This window comes from Syngnathus leptorhynchus, chromosome 13, assembly GCF_054491065.1.
Source record: "Syngnathus leptorhynchus isolate UIUO chromosome 13, UIUO_Slep, whole genome shotgun sequence".
Taxonomy (NCBI): Eukaryota; Metazoa; Chordata; class Actinopteri; order Syngnathiformes; family Syngnathidae; genus Syngnathus; species Syngnathus leptorhynchus.
In genome coordinates, this window is record NC_141207.1 from 5,645,755 (window position 1) to 5,666,005 (window position 20,251).

General features: G+C 42.6%; 1 protein-coding gene across 3 annotated transcripts in view; it reads left to right on the forward strand.

Moving 5' to 3' along the window:
• The window catches only part of agbl4 (AGBL carboxypeptidase 4), a 162,244-nt gene that overhangs the window by 136,405 nt on the left and 5,588 nt on the right, over positions 1 to 20,251 (forward strand). For all 3 annotated transcript variants that reach the window (XM_085928077.1, XM_085928078.1, XM_085928079.1), the window contains exons 7-11: positions 7,791 to 7,880; positions 8,857 to 8,971; positions 10,286 to 10,397; positions 16,689 to 16,841; positions 17,337 to 17,499. In XM_085928077.1, coding sequence (XP_085784203.1) covers positions 7,791 to 7,880; positions 8,857 to 8,971; positions 10,286 to 10,397; positions 16,689 to 16,841; positions 17,337 to 17,499 — 633 coding nt within the window. The remainder of the gene's footprint in view (positions 1 to 7,790; positions 7,881 to 8,856; positions 8,972 to 10,285; positions 10,398 to 16,688; positions 16,842 to 17,336; positions 17,500 to 20,251) is intronic.

Consider the following 20,251-nt stretch of genomic DNA (forward strand, 5'->3'; position numbering starts at 1 on the left):
AGATTGGTTAATCTTATCATCATTTCGCCTCATTTGGGGCTAGCATCTGCCATCTTGTTTTTAAGGTTTCTTTGAATCTTGTTTGTGTTTGTATAAATATATCAATCTAAAAAAAATACATATAAATACATATTTATATATATTTTTTTATTATTATTTATTTTTTTGAGCACTCGTAATTATCCATTAGTTTGAATAAGCATGGGGGTTTTTTTTTGGCACTTATATTTGCCCTCGGACTGGTTGATGACAAGTCCAAAGTGGACCCACCTCTCACCCTAAATTAGCTAAGATAGGCTTTAGCTCACTTTTATTTATTTTTTTTAGTGTCAATGCTATTCAGCAACCGACAGAGAAAATATAGAAATGTCTTTTGTGTGTGCACACACGTGTGTGTTCCACAGATCAGTAGTTTCTGTGAAGTCCTGCTTGTTCTGCAGGTTTGCCCTCACTACAAACATGTCGGCGATCAAAGCAGTTGGAAAAGGCCTGCCACTTCAAACCACGTATCGCCTCATACAGATAAAGCGTGCCCGCTTTTTCCATCCGAATTCTTCTGCCCACTCGTTGTCATGACGACCATCCTATCGCAGTCCGGCTCTCGTGCGTGCAACAGAAGTCATTGGTTCAATTATCATTTTCGTGCTCTTTTACAGTACGTTGAATTATGTATAAGTTTGATTTCATGTGAGTGTTGTGATATTGCAATGTCATATCTGTACTGATTCAGCAACATTTAAATATTCTGTGTCGATAGACTATGGTCGTGTCCCAGTAGATCCTCCGTTTTCTCCCTTCCAGCATCCCAGGTTTTTTTTTTTTTTTTTTTTTTTAAGTGAGCATAAAAGATTCGCCCCAACATACACTTTTTGTTCAGCTATTCCAAAAGTCGTTTCATTTGTGGCAGTAAGCCGAGATGTTATCGCGGATGTTTGATGTCAGCTTTATCTGGGAGTTGCATTAACTACTGGTGTTACGCCGCATTTAAATCCTTTCAAGTTGGCGTGAAGTGAGACGGGAGGAATGAAAAACGCCGGATGGGAGAATCACCTTTATTCGGTGAGTTTAATTAAATTGGTTTAGTGATGTGTTGGTTCAACTTAAGTAGGAGTTTGGAATCAGCAGGGTCAGGTACGTTGCTACACTACTGATCATGTTACACATTTTTTGGGGACTAGCTCATCCCTGCAAAATACATTGGACGACATTTTCTCTCAAATAGGTGATGTGATCCAATGACAAGAACAATAATGACCTTAGAAAAGTGATTTGGAAGAAACAAATGAGACAGATAATCATACTTTGGCTCATTTTGTTGTTGGAAAATAATGTCAGAGGGCGGCCATCTTGCATTGCCATTGTTACTTCAATCATCTCAGTATCACAGCAACAGTCTGATATTATTCATGTGCAAATAGAATCAATTTGTTGATTTTTTTTCCATTGTATTTCATTGCTTCTTGAATTATGTTTTACATTGAGGCTAAAATATAGGTACTCCCTCATATTGCCTGTTATTTTGTTTGTTGTGTCCCAGTGGCCAGTGGACTCGAACGCGGCGCTAAGTGGCTGCTAATGGCACAAACGCGGCTGTGGGCTTAAGGTAGCAGAACGCCCATTAGGCCGATATTAACGAGGTAATGGCCTGTTACTAAACTGTGGAATGACATTGTCGCTGCCACCGCCACGCTGACACCCGTAACCGCGCACGTGACCTCGTGGCACGCATACACAAACAAACACACAACGACAAGCAAAGACCGCTGGCTGGCGGTGAGTTCTTGTGTGAATTGTGAGGAGTAAAAAAAAAAAAAAAAAAACCAGGTAGAATGGAAACAGGAGCCAGCATCCTAATAGACATAGCTGGAAGGCGTGACGGCAGTTATTAAAGTCGGCTACGCTTGTTTACCTCCACTTGGATGCATTGTGCCTTCAAAATGATTTTGAAGAGAAATATAGAACTACGTATCACTCCTGTCTGTTTGTCTGTTGAACCCGCTCGCTTCGGCTGATGAGTTTAGTTCCGGATTCTCTACCTTGAAAGTGGTCTCGATTAACTTTGTCCAAGCTGCAAAAACACTGTCGCCATTGAACTTGTCATTAGTGAGTAAGAAAAATCACATAAAAGCTGCAAGAGGTAGAGCTAATTTCCACTTAGGTATTTTAAAGAGTTGATTATGTGAATTAATGTATCATTTTCCATGTATTAACCAATCTAAACTTACACTGAGCTCAAACTTTGTGATTGATGATTAGCTTAGCTTGCTTCGAGCGCTAATGGTGAGCCTGGTTTGCTTGGATATTTTAATTGTGTACACGATATATATTTACTGGAATAAATATAATCATAAAAGTTGTAGCTCATCATTTAGCTGCAACAACTTTGCATGGTGAATCCCCATTTAACGTCCTTTAACGGTTAGCCTAGCTAGCTAGTTTGCAAGCAGCTGTGCTCACAAACAGTCTTGCTGTGGTTCAATGATAGGGCGACACAGTCGGGGTACATCTCTGGGAAATCATTTCTCCCTCTGCTTTCTTCCTATTTGTAACTTGTCCTTTCAAGCAAGACGGCCCTTAAAGTTCAGTGGCCCATTCTTCAAAAAAGCCTATTACTGCCTGCTTGTGATTCTCTATCATGTGGCGCACAGACCAGCCATCCCTCCTTTTTATGTTTCCCTCCTCCCGTCATCTCTTTCTGAAGCCATGAGACGAGACGTGCTTGGAAAAAGGCCTGCGACCGCCGCCTTGAAACCGCCCGCAGCCTCCGCCGCCTTTGTGCGAGACGCCTAGCTAAAAAGGAGCCATTGTTTTTGATACTTGACAGAGCGCCGACTTTGACTCTCTTTCGCCGTATCTCTGTGTGGCCCTGCCAAGACTGCCTCTCGGCATTAGACCTCTCCGACGCACCGCGAGAGCCCTTTGAAAATGACACCCACAACAACTGTCAACCGCATACGATAGCTCCATCTTTCCTGATACGTTTCGGTCCTAACGGTGTGTCGTTTGATAAATGGATCTGATTTGTGTCGTTAAGCAACGGGCTGACGCATTAAGGCGCCGTCTAATGAGAGTTTAATGAGATCCAATACATGCGCAATCAGAAATTCTGGCTTTACCAAGATAATACATCATGTGTTTATATGTTCATTATTGTGCTTGTATTGGTTGGCTTTGCTCTTCGTAGTATGGTCTTCCTTTTTTCTCCATTGCCATTAGTCTCTTCTATGAATTCCCTTGAGGTTGCCAATTGCCACAAGCACACTGTAGGTATAGGTTTGAAATGTCTTTTTTTCTGTTGTATCCTTCTCCTTCCTGTGAAAATTCTCTTGGCCATGTAAGGAGTAACTGCAATAGTCTCAAAGCAGCTGAAGTTTATTCAGACTTATTTAGAGGCACTTTGAGTGGTTGAAGGCATGTGCCGCCATATTTTTTCTCAAATCCGCAATTAGTTCATTCTTAATGTAGCCCCTTGCCCAGTTATAAGTGGGTGCGTGCACTTTTGCAAACTCGTTATTTTGGTTATTGCCCTTTTCCAATCCTGTCGTACAGTAGAGTTGATAAATTATATTAATTGTGTCTTGTTTTCTTGCTATCTTGCCAACAAAACAAAAAAGGTGTGTAGACTTTTACAATCTATCCACAGTTGCTTTGAAACTCTGTGTCAATGTCAGACAATGTCAGTCACAACTTTAATTCTTATATTAGGTGACATTTGAGACATAACCATGCCTCCACCTTTTCTTATTAGCATAATTATAAAACCTTTCAGCACAGCTTCCTCCTGCCGCTCGGATGCGCCTCTGCCACCGCCACCACCGCATTTCCCTTCACACCCGCCCCTCGTCTGTGACCTCCGCTGTCATCACAGGCGTCCTTGAAGCGCACAAATCTCTCCGTTTCATAGTGAGCAACCATAAGGGGGCTTGATTGCAGCAAATTGATCCAGAATATCACTCCGAGCTTTTCATCTCACCGCCTCTTCATCTCCACTTAAGAAGTCCGCCATCACTTGTGTTTACATGCCGTCTGTTCGAGGGTTTCCTCCTCAGATGCGAGCACCCTCCCCTGTCTGTTTCCTTTAATTCTTACCCTTCCTCTGTATTCTGATCCTTTATAGCACTTCCTATTTTACATTTCTCAGTGGGTGTCCTTGAGGTGATGTCATCCATCGGAGCCTTGGAGGAGGTTCACAGATCTCACGAGGCTTGTCCCGGCTCGCTCAGCTGGGCAGTAATCTGGGTCTCGTGCGATTCCAAGGCTCTGTAGAAATTCAGCGACGGGGAAAATTTACAGCTCAGGCCCGTCCTCGATGTAATGCACTGAGCAGGAAGAAGGGTGGCCAAGCATGTCTTGTTGCCATCATTCCAAAGTGAGGCTAATTTATTGCAACGTAAAAGCGGCAAGGCAAAGACGCCGAGGCCTTGCTTTGTGACTTGCAGTATAATTTGGCATCAAGCTGTGGCCACGATGCCATTGTGTTTTTATTCTATACATGTTCTCCAAGGAACATTTATTCTCCTCAAACAATTCCAAGACTTTCAAGTTTTTCTCTTCCATCAACAAGTTGTGGGATTGTGTCCTTCAAACCTCCGATTTGTATTTATTTTTTTCCTTGTACTTTGACAAAAGGGTGTTTTATGTTTGTAAAAAATATTAAACATGAAAGAAAATATCACGATACCAGAGTTGTAATGAAGTTCAATGTTGCTGTTCTCTATTAAGGTCTAGGCCGGTCAACCGCTTCACAAAAATGAGGACAAAAAAAATTCAGTTAATCACATCACGTCACGTACAATTCATGAACGTGAAACTCCAAAGTTCCATGCCTAGCTGCGGCATACAAAAAGCTGACCAGCACATTGAGAAGTGACCTTCAGTATGTGTCACATTTATATATTTCTTTTCCTTCCACGGCCACTTTCCTGCTCTATGCCAATTTGCATATTTATCAGAGCTGATCGTACTTTGACATGCTTTCATTTTTTTTTTTTTCTTGCCGCTCGAGATGGAGCAGTAATGTTCCGTAGAGTGCCACACGGGACAATGGCAGGTGAGAATTATGCTGAGTGGGCATAATTTGAGTTTCTGCTGCTTTCACTCACTCGGTCATTGTCGCAGCCCCCCCCCCCTCCCTCCCTTCTGCATAAACCTTCACTACCTTTTTTCAATTTTGAACTCCTCCTTTTTTTTTTAAACACACAGTCAAAATGGTTCAAAAACATGTTAAATGTGCACTTTTGCCATTTTGCTGTTAAATGGCAATCTGAACATGACTTGTGTGGACTCAAACAAATGGTCTCCTTTCATAATAACAAAGCACTTGTGCAATTTCATCACTTCCGAGGCAAGCGCAGCGGGGGAAAGAATTAATTTAAACCAACGCTGACAAACTTGTTTAACTAATCCATTCATCAACAGGAAATTATTCTGCAACTACCATCAAGTTATCATTAGTGTCGTTTATCAAAGGAAAATGTATGCCAGATGCTAATTCCTGCTGTTCAAACTTGCACATTTCCCGCTTCTTCAACATGATACAGATTTGTATGTAAGATGGATAGACTTCTTTTTTTTTTTAAAAAAACCTCATCATTAAACAATTACTTGGGGAAAAAAAATAGGTTAATTTACAATAAGCTCCATTTATTAAAATGCAGTTCATGCTTGGGTCTGAAAATATTCACACTCTGCTCACCAAATCACCTAGAGTGATTTTTTTTTTTTAATTAACTGAAAGAAATGTTTTTGCAATAGTAATGAAAAATATATTAATTCTATTTTTGTACTTGTTTTTGTTTTATAACTGCACTAACTCTCTGGGTGCTGAAGGTTACTACCTTCAGCCTAACAAGTTTAGTTAAAAATTTGTTTTTGAAGCTTTTAATCAACCATAAAAAAGTGTCAAATAATTAAAATTGGGCTTTTTCCCGTATCGTTTTCATTTTAGAGACAATTTAAAAAACGCTGCAACTCAAACGTTGACTGATGTAAAGAAAATAACAATAATTTTTGGGCTTAACTGTATATTATTAAATTATTAACCATACCCCTCCCAATTGGGAACCCCCGTTGACTGATCTTGTGTGCCACCTACAGGTCAGCAGAGTTTTCAGCAGTGCTTGGCTTTAAATTGACCTTCACTTTATTTGTTCCTAAACCAAAAACATTCCATCTTGCCAGTCACCTTTGGGTGTTAAGTTGCCTATAGAGGAATGCGTCTTCATTTAGAGCTACAATGCTTGGTTGGGCACAACCCGAAACAGAGCAATGCACACAGACAAGCATATAAACATAAAAACCACAAGTGGTGCATTCGAGAGAGCCCAGAGGAGACATTGTGATACACACACACACACACACTGCAAATTCAGTCCCACTACTAAAGTTTGAGTCACAATTGCTTCAATTTTTGCTCAAAGCGAACAAGCTGTTGATAGTATCTCCAAAAACTCAAATATCAAGGCTCTTTTTCTTTTTATCTATTATATTTCTTGTTATAATCATTCCCTGGCTCGTTTGGTAAGCTCAGGTCGAGGCCCTGGTATAAAATTTCGATGCGATGGAATTTCACAGACGCCGAGTTCCCAACCGCGGCTGGGAGCTGCGAGCGCTCACATTTACGGCAAAAAAAAAAAGCCTGGCCCCGCTCTGCCGCGGCTCCTGAATGGCAAAGCCATTTGTCTCTGTGAAGGGCAAACAGGGGGTAAAAAAAAAGTGCAATAAAATCTGAGAGAAACTACTTAAATGGTGAAACGGTTTTTGTTTGTTTGTTTGTTTGTTTGTTTGTTTGTTTGTTTGTTTGTTTGTTTGTTTACAAACTCTCTCGGGTCTACACACAGACACACACTCTGATGTTAAATTGCAATTAAGGAGAAGGACAAGTGCTTAGCGTTTAGCTAATTAGCATTTTCTCCGCTCAGCAGAAAGAGGCGGGAGAATCAATATGATATTAAGTTTGTGTATAGCAATGAGGCACACATCCACTGGCATCAATTAGCAACAGATTAGAGCAGAAAGACTGGCAAGAAAATAGCAGCTAACACCTAGGTGCTTTCGACTTTTAGCCATGTTTCTAATTGAATTTATTTTTACCCTTTTTTCTCTCGAAAACAGATGCTTGTGCTAGCACTAAATACAATATTTTGAGAAAAAAACAAGTTTAATCCACTATATGTTGGATGAAACTACTTTTCACTATCAAAATAATATACTTTTATTTGACTATATTGAATCCAAACTTTTTTGGTCATTATCATCCTTTCATTTCTTTGATAATGCTGCGTGCGGAAAATTGCACATGCAGTTCAGTTCACTACCTTATTATTCAAAAGTTGAAAAAAAATTATTTAACCAGTCCATTAATCAACCGGAAGTTATTCTGCAACTACCATTAAGTTGTCATTAATGTCATTTATCAAGGGGAAAAAGAAGCCAGATAATTCTTGCTCTTCCAAAGGTGCATGTTTCCTTATTCAACATGATCATCATTTAGATCAGGAAGGAATACATTTACATTTATTCAACAAAATGAATATAATCCTATTCCAGTCAAATTTCTTTTCATCATGTAAAGTTTTTGTAGACTATGGAGGATTTTTTCAGACTTTTCCTTCTTATCATTAGCAAACAAAGTGAGATAAAGTGAGCTGGTGATGCTATTCAAACTCCACTAGGCAACGTCTGTCCAAATTAAATTCCATCATATAAAAATAATCACAATATTGACGACAAGGTGTACGAGCTGGTAGTTGACTAGCATTCGTGTGCTTTTCTGTCTTTCTGCACTGTAGAGCAGCGGAATAAAGGAAGAGCGAAGAAGTTGGTGTTCCTCACGGCTCGTGTTCACCCCGGAGAGTCTCCTGCCTCGTTTGTCTGTCAAGGTAAGCTCCTACTCTCGTTTGGGGAATGATTGAAATGGGCTGGTCTCTAAAGAGTTTGATGAAGCCAAGAATTTCATCAGCCAAATGTGCAAGTAAGAAACGCAAGGCAGTAAATAGCATTGTAAATAATGCTTGTTTGGCATCAAACTGCAGTGGATCACTACAAAGAAGTATTAAGGCAGCAACGGAAAGGGAAAAATGGAAATATATCAACATAGTGGCCCTCGCTTGTGTCGGTCTGAATTAGTCATTGTGCAGGTCGGCCACTTCAAAAGAAGATCCCATTTAAACTTGGTTGCTAACCAAAACAGCAGCCCCCCCCCCCTTTTGGAAAACCCTTTTTTGTGATTATTTTGGTAATATATCAATTTTATGATTACATTTTTCTTATATGATGGGGCAAAATTAATTCTTTTATTCTGTTATTATGAATTTTCACATATCCTAATTTTATGACTCAATCAGCACTGACTTTTTCCGTAAATATTTCGTAATTAATCAAATGACTTGATTCTCAAGATGACTGTATGTTTCACTCAATATTCCTTCATATGTGACACTTGTGGACCAAAAAGCTGTAAGAATGTCTGTTTGTCTATATTATTGGTGCATATCATCTGAGCGCCTCACGGCCAAGTGATGCATTGTTTTGCCTCTTGAGCTTGCTGCGCTCGCAACTAATAAAAGAGCTTGAAACATTTTTGCACCTATGGGAAATTCTCTCCATGAAAGACAATTTCTGCTGATTTCTTTTGTTGTTGTTTATGACTTGGTGGCAGGCTTCACTTTTGACTTGTTTGCCTTCCATACTACATAGTTGTGTTCCCGCCGCCATCTAATCCATACTGTTCGTATTGGCGCTGCCTAATTTTAACAGTGGGCCCCCTCTGTGTCCTTCACTCATCTTTTGTTTCTATCAATTGAAGTCTTTTTCACAATGTGCATGTGTGTGTGTATGTACAAATATGTGTGATAGGTTTGATTGACTTCCTGGTGAGCCAGCATCCTGTTGCTCAGCTCCTGAGAGATTATGTGATCTTCAAAATCGTCCCCATGCTGAATCCCGATGGAGTGTATCTTGGCAACTACAGGTACCCCCACATACACACACACACACACACACACGAAAGCAGACTCCCGGCTGTACTAAAGCAAAAAACACAAAGCCATTAATTCCCAATTTCAATGCGACTGTAAATTAAATACAGCTCACATATTCCAGGCTTTTATTTCCCGCTACTTGAGCTAATATCCTCTTAACTCCACCTTCAGGGAGCCTAATGAATTCATAGAACTCACAGCAGTGCATTTGTTCAAATGGTATGTGGCCGTGGGGCTATTCTCTTTGCCCGTCCGCAGTCTCCTCCCCTCTGTCTTTTTAACACCATCGCTGCAGCTCTGTAGGCATTCTTCTACCGTCCATTCGCTCCTCTTTCCCTTCTTCATAATTGCCTTTTACTTAATGTGCTCAGCCGCAGGAATACTAATGCCTGCCGAGATAGGCATCGAAATGTTCTCCGTGTGCGTTTGTGAGTGACATCTGGTGGCCGGACGCTCACACTGCATCCGAAAATATTGGAAGTCTGCAGTGGTAATCAGTCATTAGCTGTGATTGGTAAGAACTTGAGTGTTTTTTTTTTTTTTTGTGAGCTCACTTCCAAAAGAGAGCGGTGATAAGCATATTGACAGAAGGTGACGTGTGATAGGCCGCACCTCACCAATCACACACGACGGATTCCTCACAAACACGCCGTGGACTCTCCGGCGAATCAGATGGTGGCGCAGAGTGGACGGCGATGGATGCATGCGGAGCCAAAAGAATCAATGGCAGTTAACCTGGAATGAGTATTTTGTTCACGGCCGGCTGCTCGGCTCATTTGGCTGTGCGCTTTCAGTAACTCCCGTGTGGCTAACAGCTTCCGTAAATGTCAGAGATACAGAGGAGATACAAGATGACAACAAATAAGGGCAGCTCAGAGAGCACCTATAAATATAGCTCATCATCGTAAGCTGTCGGTAATGCTAAGGATGCCGTTTTCAATCCTTGATTCAGCCAAGGCACAAAAAAATAACACTGGTCAAGAAAGGCTCTGACACAACACTTGTTTGAGCCAATGCACTTCCTGGTTCAATTACTTGTAAAGGTTATAGATTGAAAGATTTCAACCAAAGCCAAATGCCCCCAGTTATTTTCGATTAGTGTCTTTTATGTTACAGAAATCTTACGTAATAATGATGAGCTTAACTTTATTTTCTAGGAAATTCACTTATTTATTGTGTGACGGCCTTGACTTAGTCTAAATCTCAACAGTGCACTTCTTGATGGGAAATTAGAAATAAATGTGATCACCGAAACGTTGACCTGTGTGTGTTGTTTTTTTTTTTTTTTTTTATTATTTCCTCAGGTGTTCATTGATGGGTTTTGATCTCAATCGCCACTGGCAAGACCCCTCCCCATGGGCACACCCCACACTTCATGCTGTCAAACAACTCATCTTGGAAATGAGCCAAGACCCGGTGAGTATGTGAGTGTTTGTAAAAAAAAAAAAAAAAAAAAAGTGCTTAATTGTGACCTTGGAGCCGACGCATCCCATTCCTCGAGCTTAGCCAAGTACGGCGTGCTTGGTTCAGCATGTTTCCGCCAATCTCGTTTGCGCTCGTGTGCTTGTGGGGAGCAAGATAGGCTCGTCAGCACCTTCAGAATGTCAGCGTGGCTCTCTTGACCATTCCGAATTTTTTTTACTCAAGCAAGTTTCTTTGCTTCCACTTGCTACTCGCCCCTCCTCTCTCCGATTAAAGGGACGCTGTCAAAGGGCGTCTACGCGGGCCAGGTTTTTTTTGGGGGGGGATTCTTTGTTTCTTTGGTAATTATAAGCAGAGCAGCAGGTTGGTGGGATTACTGAAGGTCAGTTAGTGTCCTGGGAATATTCTACCCTTTTGTACACTCGTCTAAAGGTGATAAGGGGCGGGACGAGGGGCAGGCCAGAAATGGGGTGAGGTGCGGGGCTGGCATGGCGCAGATTAACCTTTTTCCCCTCCAGCGCTGACACTGATCGATAAACTCTGTCATGGCCGCGGGATTCGCTCGTTGCTATCATTCACACTCGCTGGCAGAAACACAACCTTATAGCTATTTGTCATCTATAATTAAAAAATTATAATTAACACAATCCAATGGAAAAAATGTAATTGATTTTTTTTTCCAAAAGTAACATAAAAAAATAAAAATGCATTGGAAAAAAAACAACTTTTTTTTTGCCCATGATGGAAGAAAATTTTGATTGAAAAAATATTAAAAAAAATGCTTTGAAAAAAAGAAAACTTTTTGCCATAGCCCACAATGAGACAATTATTTTTTTTTTGCAATGGCCCACTGCAACTGGATTTTTCTGTGCACAGCAGGCCTAAGACCACCTTTGCCAGGGGGTCATTTAAACTCTTTTTGTGTTTGTCATTATGTGTGTCAATTTACCATTTTAAACCAACCTGCGGTTGACAGTGTAGACACATTGCCATCTTCTCTTTCTTTCTGTGACTAATCAGCCTCCTCCATGACTCCCTCATAATTGCCTCTTCATGTCTGTCGGTCTGTCTGTCTGTCTGGCAGCAGCCGGTTAATCCCATTAGAAGCTCTACTCACGTGCGGGGCTCCCTAATGCCAATGTCAATGACAAGTGAACTGCCAGGTGGCCTCGGTGCCGCTGCCCTCAATTCATGCTCATTTCACACGGCGGGCACAAGGTCCACCAGGGCCGGGAGCTCCATTAACAGGAGATCAGCAGCAGTTATGGCAGCGCAATTGGCCAGAGATAACAAAAGCCCGCCCTCACTCGCCGCAGTTTATTGGTCAAGTGAGGACGATGGGTGCAAAAAAAAAAAAGTCCAATTTTCAGGTAGTTCGTCACGACGGAAACAAAACGGCCAAAACAAAAACCAGCTGGCAGTGGAGAGATTGATCTCCATCCGATGTGTGTCTCTTGACTCAGATATTACAGCAGCATATTACTGCACCCCCTTCCACGTGTACGCATCCACAAATGATGAGGCAAATAAATAAATAAATCACTTACTGCAGGAAAATAACGGATGGTCCTGCAATTGCTGCCAGAAGGCAACAGGTGGTGTTTGACAAACTCAATTCTTGAGTCAGCCATGAGACTTAAAAAAAAAAAAAAAAGACACCCTCGGAAAATTACATTCTGGGTTGGGTTTTTTCGGGGGGCCGTGACACGTTCTCCCATGTGTTTATGCGATTTGCTTGAACCTTAATGACAAAAGATAGGATTGGCTTCAAAACATGAATACTTATTACCAACTATATGGCAATTAGGAATTCAGGCATCATTGCAGTTTCACGCATGATTTTAATGAAACTACTTTGCAGGCTATCATCTTGTTGAAACCCTGAGAAAAGCACCGGTATTTATTTATAATACTTGTAAACATCCCAGTCATAGCTCTCATCAGCTTCCATCTGAAGGCAATCTGTTTGATGAAATTCCATCATTTACCATCTGCAGCTGAGCGTTGGTCAGCAGCGGAAAAAAGAAAAAAAAAGTGGCTGATGGAGTCAGTGATGCAAGGAGCTATAATCTGTTTCCAAAGTAGCGCCTTGTTTGTTTTGAAAGAGAGAAATGGAGAGGAATAAAAGAGAAAAGGGAGGGCAGAAAAAAAAATAGAAAGACGTCCAGAGAAACAAATGGACCCATCTCGTTGGTAAAGCATTGCTTTTCCAGCTCATTTATCAAATGCAGAAGAAGAATTCTGTTTGATTGGCTGATTACCAAAAGCATTCATCACTGCCTGACGCTTCCCCACCAATTTGACAGTGCCATTTTGGATAATTTGTTAAAGATGACACAGAGGTCGTTGTTGCCCTGGCTTCTTTCTGACCTTTTTAATATTAGAAAATTAATTTTCTGCCCAAAACAAATACATTAGGTGCTGTCAAGGCACCGGTGATGAATTTTGCACCTTGAAATCTCTCTAAATGCCGACCGACCTTCCGTCCTCCTGCGCATTTCCTCTTCTTCTTTCTCTACTTTTCTTTGTTCAACAGTTGGATTTGCATTATGCGCCAAGCTGTGATGTTTGTGTTTGTTTAAAGCCACTCACGTGTACGTTTAAGTGTCCTCTGGTGTCAGCAAAACATTTCCAAGGCTTTTTGGAGAGCCAATTTATTTCCCCATCCTTCTCGCTTCAATCCCTTCATCATACCTCTTTAGTTTTAGCCCCGCTGGAAGCTGAATTGTCTCGTCTTCACAGATAAGACCACTTCTGCCGGTCTCTCATTTTATCCTAAGCAGGATCCATTCTTATGATGGATTTTCACTTTTGTCAGACCAATCCAAATACAAGTACTGATGAGTAGTCGACGACACCGATACCAAGTGTTGATACTACTCGTCGTTTTGATACAAAAACACAATTTTGACAGAGACTTTCTACATATATCCCATTATTAAGGGATGAATAAAGTGAAGTATTATAAATTCAATTATAATTGAACTTGGAAAGGAAGTTTGCTGTTCAAGTTTTTGCCGAGATTTTGACACACTTGTCTTGTCACGTCCTCCACGCTGAGCTTCCCTCTCTACTCCATACACAAAAGTCGACACATCGAGGTGTCTGCACCCGTTCAGCCTGATTACGTGTCATCGTTCATAAACGAATAAATACCATCATCAATATATGAGAGCTGACATGAAAGGAGGGAGGGAAAAAGAGAGAATGATGGAACCAGGCGGTCGGAGAAAGCTTTTGTCTCATTTCCTCTCGCCCCTGAAGCGGGTCGTGCCATCTGCCGTGTTCTGTCACTATGACATCGTTAGAGGGTCACTGACCATGTGCCCCCGCTTCTCGCGATTGGCTCCTTGAACCTACCACATGCTGCGTGGAATATTACACAAATATTCAGGTGATGGATTCTTCCATCTTTATGTTGTTGGTCAAAATGTTTGGAAAACAGAGTGTGACTGATTCCTTTCGCCCAAAGTCACCTGTGATAGGCCCCACCCACCAGCCTAATGGGGGTTTCAATTGGTTTTGTCCAAGGGACCATTATTATAACCAAGAAGCAACTCGGGGAACACTGCTATGTCGGGATATTATTTTATTTTGTACCGAAAGAGGATTGACCTATACGGGCTATTTATTTGCATCTGTATGTCTATTTTGGGAATCTCAGCCACATTTGACTTATCTTTTAGCTAGAAAATAAATAAAGTCGAAATAATACATTTTTAAAAATGTTAAACGTCATTTCGCCGACCACCTGCAATACCCCAAGGGACTACTAGAGGGCCGCAGACCACCAGTTGATAACCCCTGCTATAGAGTATAAAGGGATAGATTTCACTTCTCAATCCATCACACTTGCCCCCCCCACCCCCCCATCCATATTTAAATGTTAGCATAGAAGCTTACATGGCGAATGAGATTAACTTTTCTTTGCGAACAAGCGGAACTTTTCCTTCTCCTCCAAAAGGTATGCTGCGGATGCAAAGGGCTTTATTCCCGAGTTTGTAATCCTGCTTCAATCAGCTCTTTTTTTTTTTTTTTTTTTCCCTGTGTAAGGATAAGCTGGGCATTTATGGCTCTCGCCGCACCCCCCGCACCCCGCTCTAATTAACATGCAGCAGATAAGCACTTGTAAGACAAAATTCATTCATTTGACCTTCTTGGATTTACAATAAACTGTTTACGGCCACCGTGAGTTCAGCACACGTGGGCCGCTTTTCCCCTAGAGTTTTCATCACTAAGCTTTTTAGTTTGTCTTTTTGGAGAAGCGTTTGTTTGGACCGGTCGTTCCTTCTCCGGTCGTCTCGCTCAGCCACTTAAATTGTCTTTTGACTTTCATTCAGCAGGGTCTGTTTCTTAATTGCCCCTAATTGCTTAATTACAATTTCAAATGAACAATTCTGTAGGTCAGAGCGGGTTGCTAATTGAAGCATCAATCACAGTAGGCGGCCTGCAGAACTGTCTGGATTTGATTGACAGTGCATTAAGCCAGCATTGTAGTCGACTTGGATGTGACATTGTGGCGGGCTGTTATTTATGTGACCACGCCGTCATAACTGTCCTTCATGGGATGTTGTGAAGGAGAACTCAATCTGGGGACAAAAGTGCTCGGAATTAATTGGAATTTAAAAAAAAAAAAACAGTTTCACACACAAGATGCATGTTCTGCTTCCACTAGTGTGTATATTTGCTCTTCAGTGAGCTGGAACCATCATTTTGTCACTTGACGCCATAACGTAGACAACCATCTAAATATACACTTGATAGTCATGCTTGAAGAAATCTGTTTTCTGGTCGCTACAGCACTGTGATGGTTTAGGGTCAAGGAACGTTAGATATAGGCGAGACATGACGTAAAAAGCCCAAGGCTGTCAAGCGGAGGGTTGAACTTTTAAGCAAAAGTGGGAAAAACAAAAGTCCAACGTGTTAACATGACAGCATCAGCCAAGCGTGAATCTATGCTTGGGTTTCGAACCCAGAACCTCAGCACTGTCAGACTTGGATGTTTGATACACCCTTCAAAATGCTTAGTTAAAACCAACTCAAATTGGGTTAAAAATTGGATCCAACTTTGATATTTTTTTTGTATAAAACAACTTTCTATCCCTAATTAAATGGCCATAACGCTATCTTACTTTGCCAAATGCTGGAAAAGCATGTTGGATTTTGTGACAATGAGTCCATCTCATTTTTATTCTTTTTTAACCTGACTATCTGAGACATAGTTTGATTTTTTTTTTTACTATTTATTAATTAATTAATTTATTTATTTATTTATTTTTTTATTTATTGTTTTTTTTGAACAGTCAGCAGGGAACCCAACCGAAACCCCCAAATTGTGATACGAGCCGTAATTCCTCCGCCTCACCTTCACTATTTCCTCTTTCTGTTCCCCCTCCTCCACTCAAGGGTGGTTCCCCTCCTCTAGACCCGTTTGGATGAAACTCCCCCACGTCGCTCTCAGCCTTAAGTGAGCCGGATAGGCCGCTGTCTCTTTTTATACCGGCCCATCTCCCTGGCTTTTATCTCTTTGTCTCTATATATTACCTTGGCCTTGCATTTCCGTCCATTCCTCCCGCCGTTTTCTTTTCCTTCCGCTGTCCTCCCTCCTCCTCCCTTTTCCCAGCGCCTTCCCTTCTCTCCTCTGGGGCTCCATCCATCAGGTTGTCGGGGGCCGCTAGTGGCCGACTCCCAGCCACCATATTTCACCGCCAGCCAGCCAAGCAGCTGACAGCGCAGCCACCGCCAGGAAATTGCTTTGGCTGTGAGCAGAATTTCAAACGCGGGGCCGCTCCGCATCAAGCGGGCCGCCCAAGAACCGCATCCCTCGCTCTCTTTCTGTCTCTCCACCCTGTCAATCTCCGTGCACGCCTCCACACACATCTCTATGCTTTTTCTTCCAATGTTTGTCTTTTTTTTTTTGGCGCACGCTCTCTCCCGTCTCTGCTTGGCTCCCCGCCGCCGTCTTTCTTTCTCCCAGCACTGTTTTTGCTTCTTGTTTTCTGTGTTTTAGTTGTTCCACCTCTCTGCCTTCTCCCTCCTTTCTCCTGCCCCCCCCCCTCTTTCTCTACAAACATGGGGAATAAAAGGAGCTGCTGAAAGTGCAATGAGAGGTAAAAGGAGGTAGCGGTGCTCAAGTGTACAGGTGGCTGTGCTCTACTTTTACACACCTGAGATTGTTTGTTTACAAAGACTTTTTAACAAATACATATTTTCGATTATAATGGCTGGCAAAACCTGATTTGGATATTTGGGTCACGACCATGTTTGTTTGTGTCCCGACGACAGAACGTTAGCTTGGAGTTCTACATCGACGTCCACGCTCACTCCACCATGCTGAACGGCTTCATGTACGGCAACGTGTTTGAGGACGAGGAACGCGTCCAGAGACAGGCCGTCTTCCCCAGACTGCTGTGCCTCAACGCGCACGATTTTTCCTTTGTCAGTCTTAGCACACGCACACAAACACACAAGGAATTGAAAAGTTGTGCATTTGTATCTTCATAAAATGGAAAGTCAGGCCGAATATTGCTAGAGGTGGCCCAGGGGTCATCCCCCCCCCACTTTGTCCATTCAGCATGACCCACAATGCATTGCTGCAGCAGCACAACACAATCAATGGCAAAAATCCCAACGGTGGCTGCAAGTTTGCATTTCGGCAGCAGAGTGACAGTTCATGCTAACCGTTTTTTTTCCCGCGACACATCGTGTAGCATTGCTGACACCCGCAAATCAAACACCTTTTTTTTTTTATTGTCATTTCCATGTTGTAAGAGGTATTTATCAAATGCAGTAGATATATTTCCATTTTCTTTTGTGTCTATTTGGGGCAACAAATGTCACAATGGTTTGAGTTGAACACAAGGGGTTCAAAAGAAAGTGCTTTCCAGAAGTTGCCTCATCTCGTCTCCTTTGTGTTTTTTTTCTTTCTCGCAGTCCAACACGTCTTTTAACCGTGACGTGGTGAAGGCCGGCACTGGCAGACGTTTCCTCGGCGGTCTCCTTGACGACACGTCCTACTGCTACACACTCGAGGTGTCTTTCTACAGCTACATGACCTCTGGCAACACGGTCCCCGTGGCCTACACTGAGGAGACATGTATCCTTGGCTGTGTCTTTTCTCTTTATGTTCGGGTCGACAGCGACCGTAACGTTCCTTTTGTGTCTGGTAATTAGGCGGCCGGCGTGTCGTCAAAATGACAACGTACAGGCTTTTGTGTGCGAGTTTGCGTCAGGTCGTGCGCAGTCACTACAAAAGCCACGTTGTTCTTTTGTCGCCTCCCTTCGTGACAGGTACGCCCGAGTTAAAACGAGGACGCGATAGCCTCGTCTATTGATTCCGGCGGGCCCGTTGTGTAGTCAGGCTCGGGTGACGCTTTGATTGCGCTAAACAAAAGAACAACGAGGCAAACAAGGTTCCCGTCAAACGCGGATCGTTGGGACGCACAAACGCGCATCGAGGCAGCTCAAGGTCGCTCGTGTCTTAATGGCCGCTGATAAGAGGAGGAAGTTTTTTCCCTTCGGACGACCTTCTCCAGACTGGAGGAGCTCCCGAGAGCGGGCCCACGGCGCCGAGATCTCGGCGAGGGTTTTAGAGAGGTGATAAGGAGTCTTACGTGTGATGTGCTTAAGTCTTCCTGCAGATGGAGGGGAGGTTGAATGTAGCCCTAGTGCCCTCTAGTGCCACGGCTCGTGCCACCACAGGAAGGCTTGAGTGCAGAAACGAACGTTGGCGGCTTAATTAACACCGCAGCGAGATGTGCGTCGTTGTGGTTTGCAGCGATTTACGACTTCATCATATTGTCATATCTTCCAAATCGTGTTTAATTATGACACACATTCTGACTCATATTGGAGTTAAAGTCACTTCTTAGTTGTCTTTTCACTGTAATCGCAATAATGTGGCAAACAGCTGTATGCTAAGAGATTATATTGACAAAAAAAACCCAAAAATTACTATTTGATCATAACACTAGGGCCCCATAATGGATTTTTCAAACAAATAGATGGACCAGGTCATTCCTAAATGAGTTTGGAAATGTGCATGTAAAATGTATGGGAAAATAATAATAATGGATAATAATCAAAATAAATAAAAAATTATATTTAATTGTGTATTTTATCTCTGTACGGCAACCTTGAGCGCCTTGAAAGGCACCTTACAAATAAAATTTATTATTATTATTAAAAATAATAAAAATAATGGTCCATCGGTATCTAGGTGTGTAGCGCTTGTGTTGTCCTGAGACTTTGGCTGGTGATTTAGGTTCTGTTCCTTTTCCACTTCAGGTCAAATTGGAAGAGAAGTCTGCCCCTGGTGGGTGGACTTCCCTGATCTTTTTTGGTTTTCCAGTCAAGTGTGTGTTTGTGTTCATTTATGAAAAGGGAAGGGTCACAATGAGGCAGGGTCCCGTGTGGTGGCTAAGCTTCACAAGGGGAACCCGGTGCAGACTGGAGATTGAGGTCAGGGAGGTTGAAGGAGCCGACCATGTCGCTTTTTCCGCCCCAGCGCTCTGCTCGATGGAGCGTACAAATCATCAACAGAGACCTTTAGCACCTTCACCCCACCTTCCTTCACACACACATCCTAGCACGCAATCCAAACCAACACATCACAAATAAATAATCACCACTAATTCAACCACTCGACTGTCCTTCTCCAAAACTGGCCTCTTAACATTTCTCCTCGTGAAGACTTTTTGTCACAGTTTGCCAAGCGATCCAAGTGTGTCTGCATGTTCCACTCGTGTCCTCCTCTCTCCTCCAGTCTGTCCTTTCCTCTCGTCTCATCACCCAGAACATAACAGCTCGTTATATCATCTAGTCAAGCTGAGAATCCTCTTCTCCAAAACAGCAGGGACAACCTCTATCCTGTCTGCCTTCTCTTTGTCCTCTAATCATCCGCTCCCTCCACGTGTGTCTGTGTTGCCTTCCTTCATGTGTTTCCTTTTACATTGACTTACTTGTCACACCATTAGGAAAGCAAATCCCTCCCACCGCTAACTAAAAGAGCATTCGTTACCATGCTTTTCTGTCGACTGACATCACAGTGCCAAAGGGCTCAGCTTGCTAACGTCACATGACCAAACCTCCCAAAAAGGTGACACCTTAGAAACTGTGATTTGACAAAATGGCTGACCTATTTTTGTGCAATGTTAATGTTATAGTGGTTTGCAATAGTAAATATCCTTTGTGTCATTTCTGATGAACACTTAGGCCCACTACGCTACTGCATTTTATTGTCGGTCACGACGGATGCATCTGAGGAGAAAAGTGAGGCGCTACTCGGTGTGAAAAGTTTGACGAACACCGCTTTAGGAAATTAATGCTGTGTAAGGGCGCGAGACCTTGTTGTTGGCTCGTTCATGCATCATGCGGAGATCTTTGACTTTGAAGACTTGGCTAAACTTGAAAGTACATTTACGCCGGTACTCCTCCGTGAAAATATTTTAATCGTGTTGTCCTCGCCAGGGACTGTGTGTTTGCCTCTGGATTTGCAGAAACACACACTCATTGTCAGCTGACAGTCAGCCGCACGCCACACAACAGTGGGAAGCCATGAAATAGCAGAGCTGCCACTGGAACGCACTACGCATCAGTGCACCTGACACCCAGCGGAGGGGCTGTGACAGGTATGCAAATGATATAGCTTGGAGGCAAATATGCTTCGCTTCCTTCACATCACACACATCATCTCGCGCCAGCGGGTGCGCGGCCTCACACGTGCTCCAGCAGAGGCGCACAGCTGATTGCACAGGTAGTGTCCAAAGCACCGGTTTGTTTGGATGCCAGCGTTGGCAGCCATGCACAAAATCTTGCCTAACGTCCGCTCGCTCGCTCGCTGGTCGTGG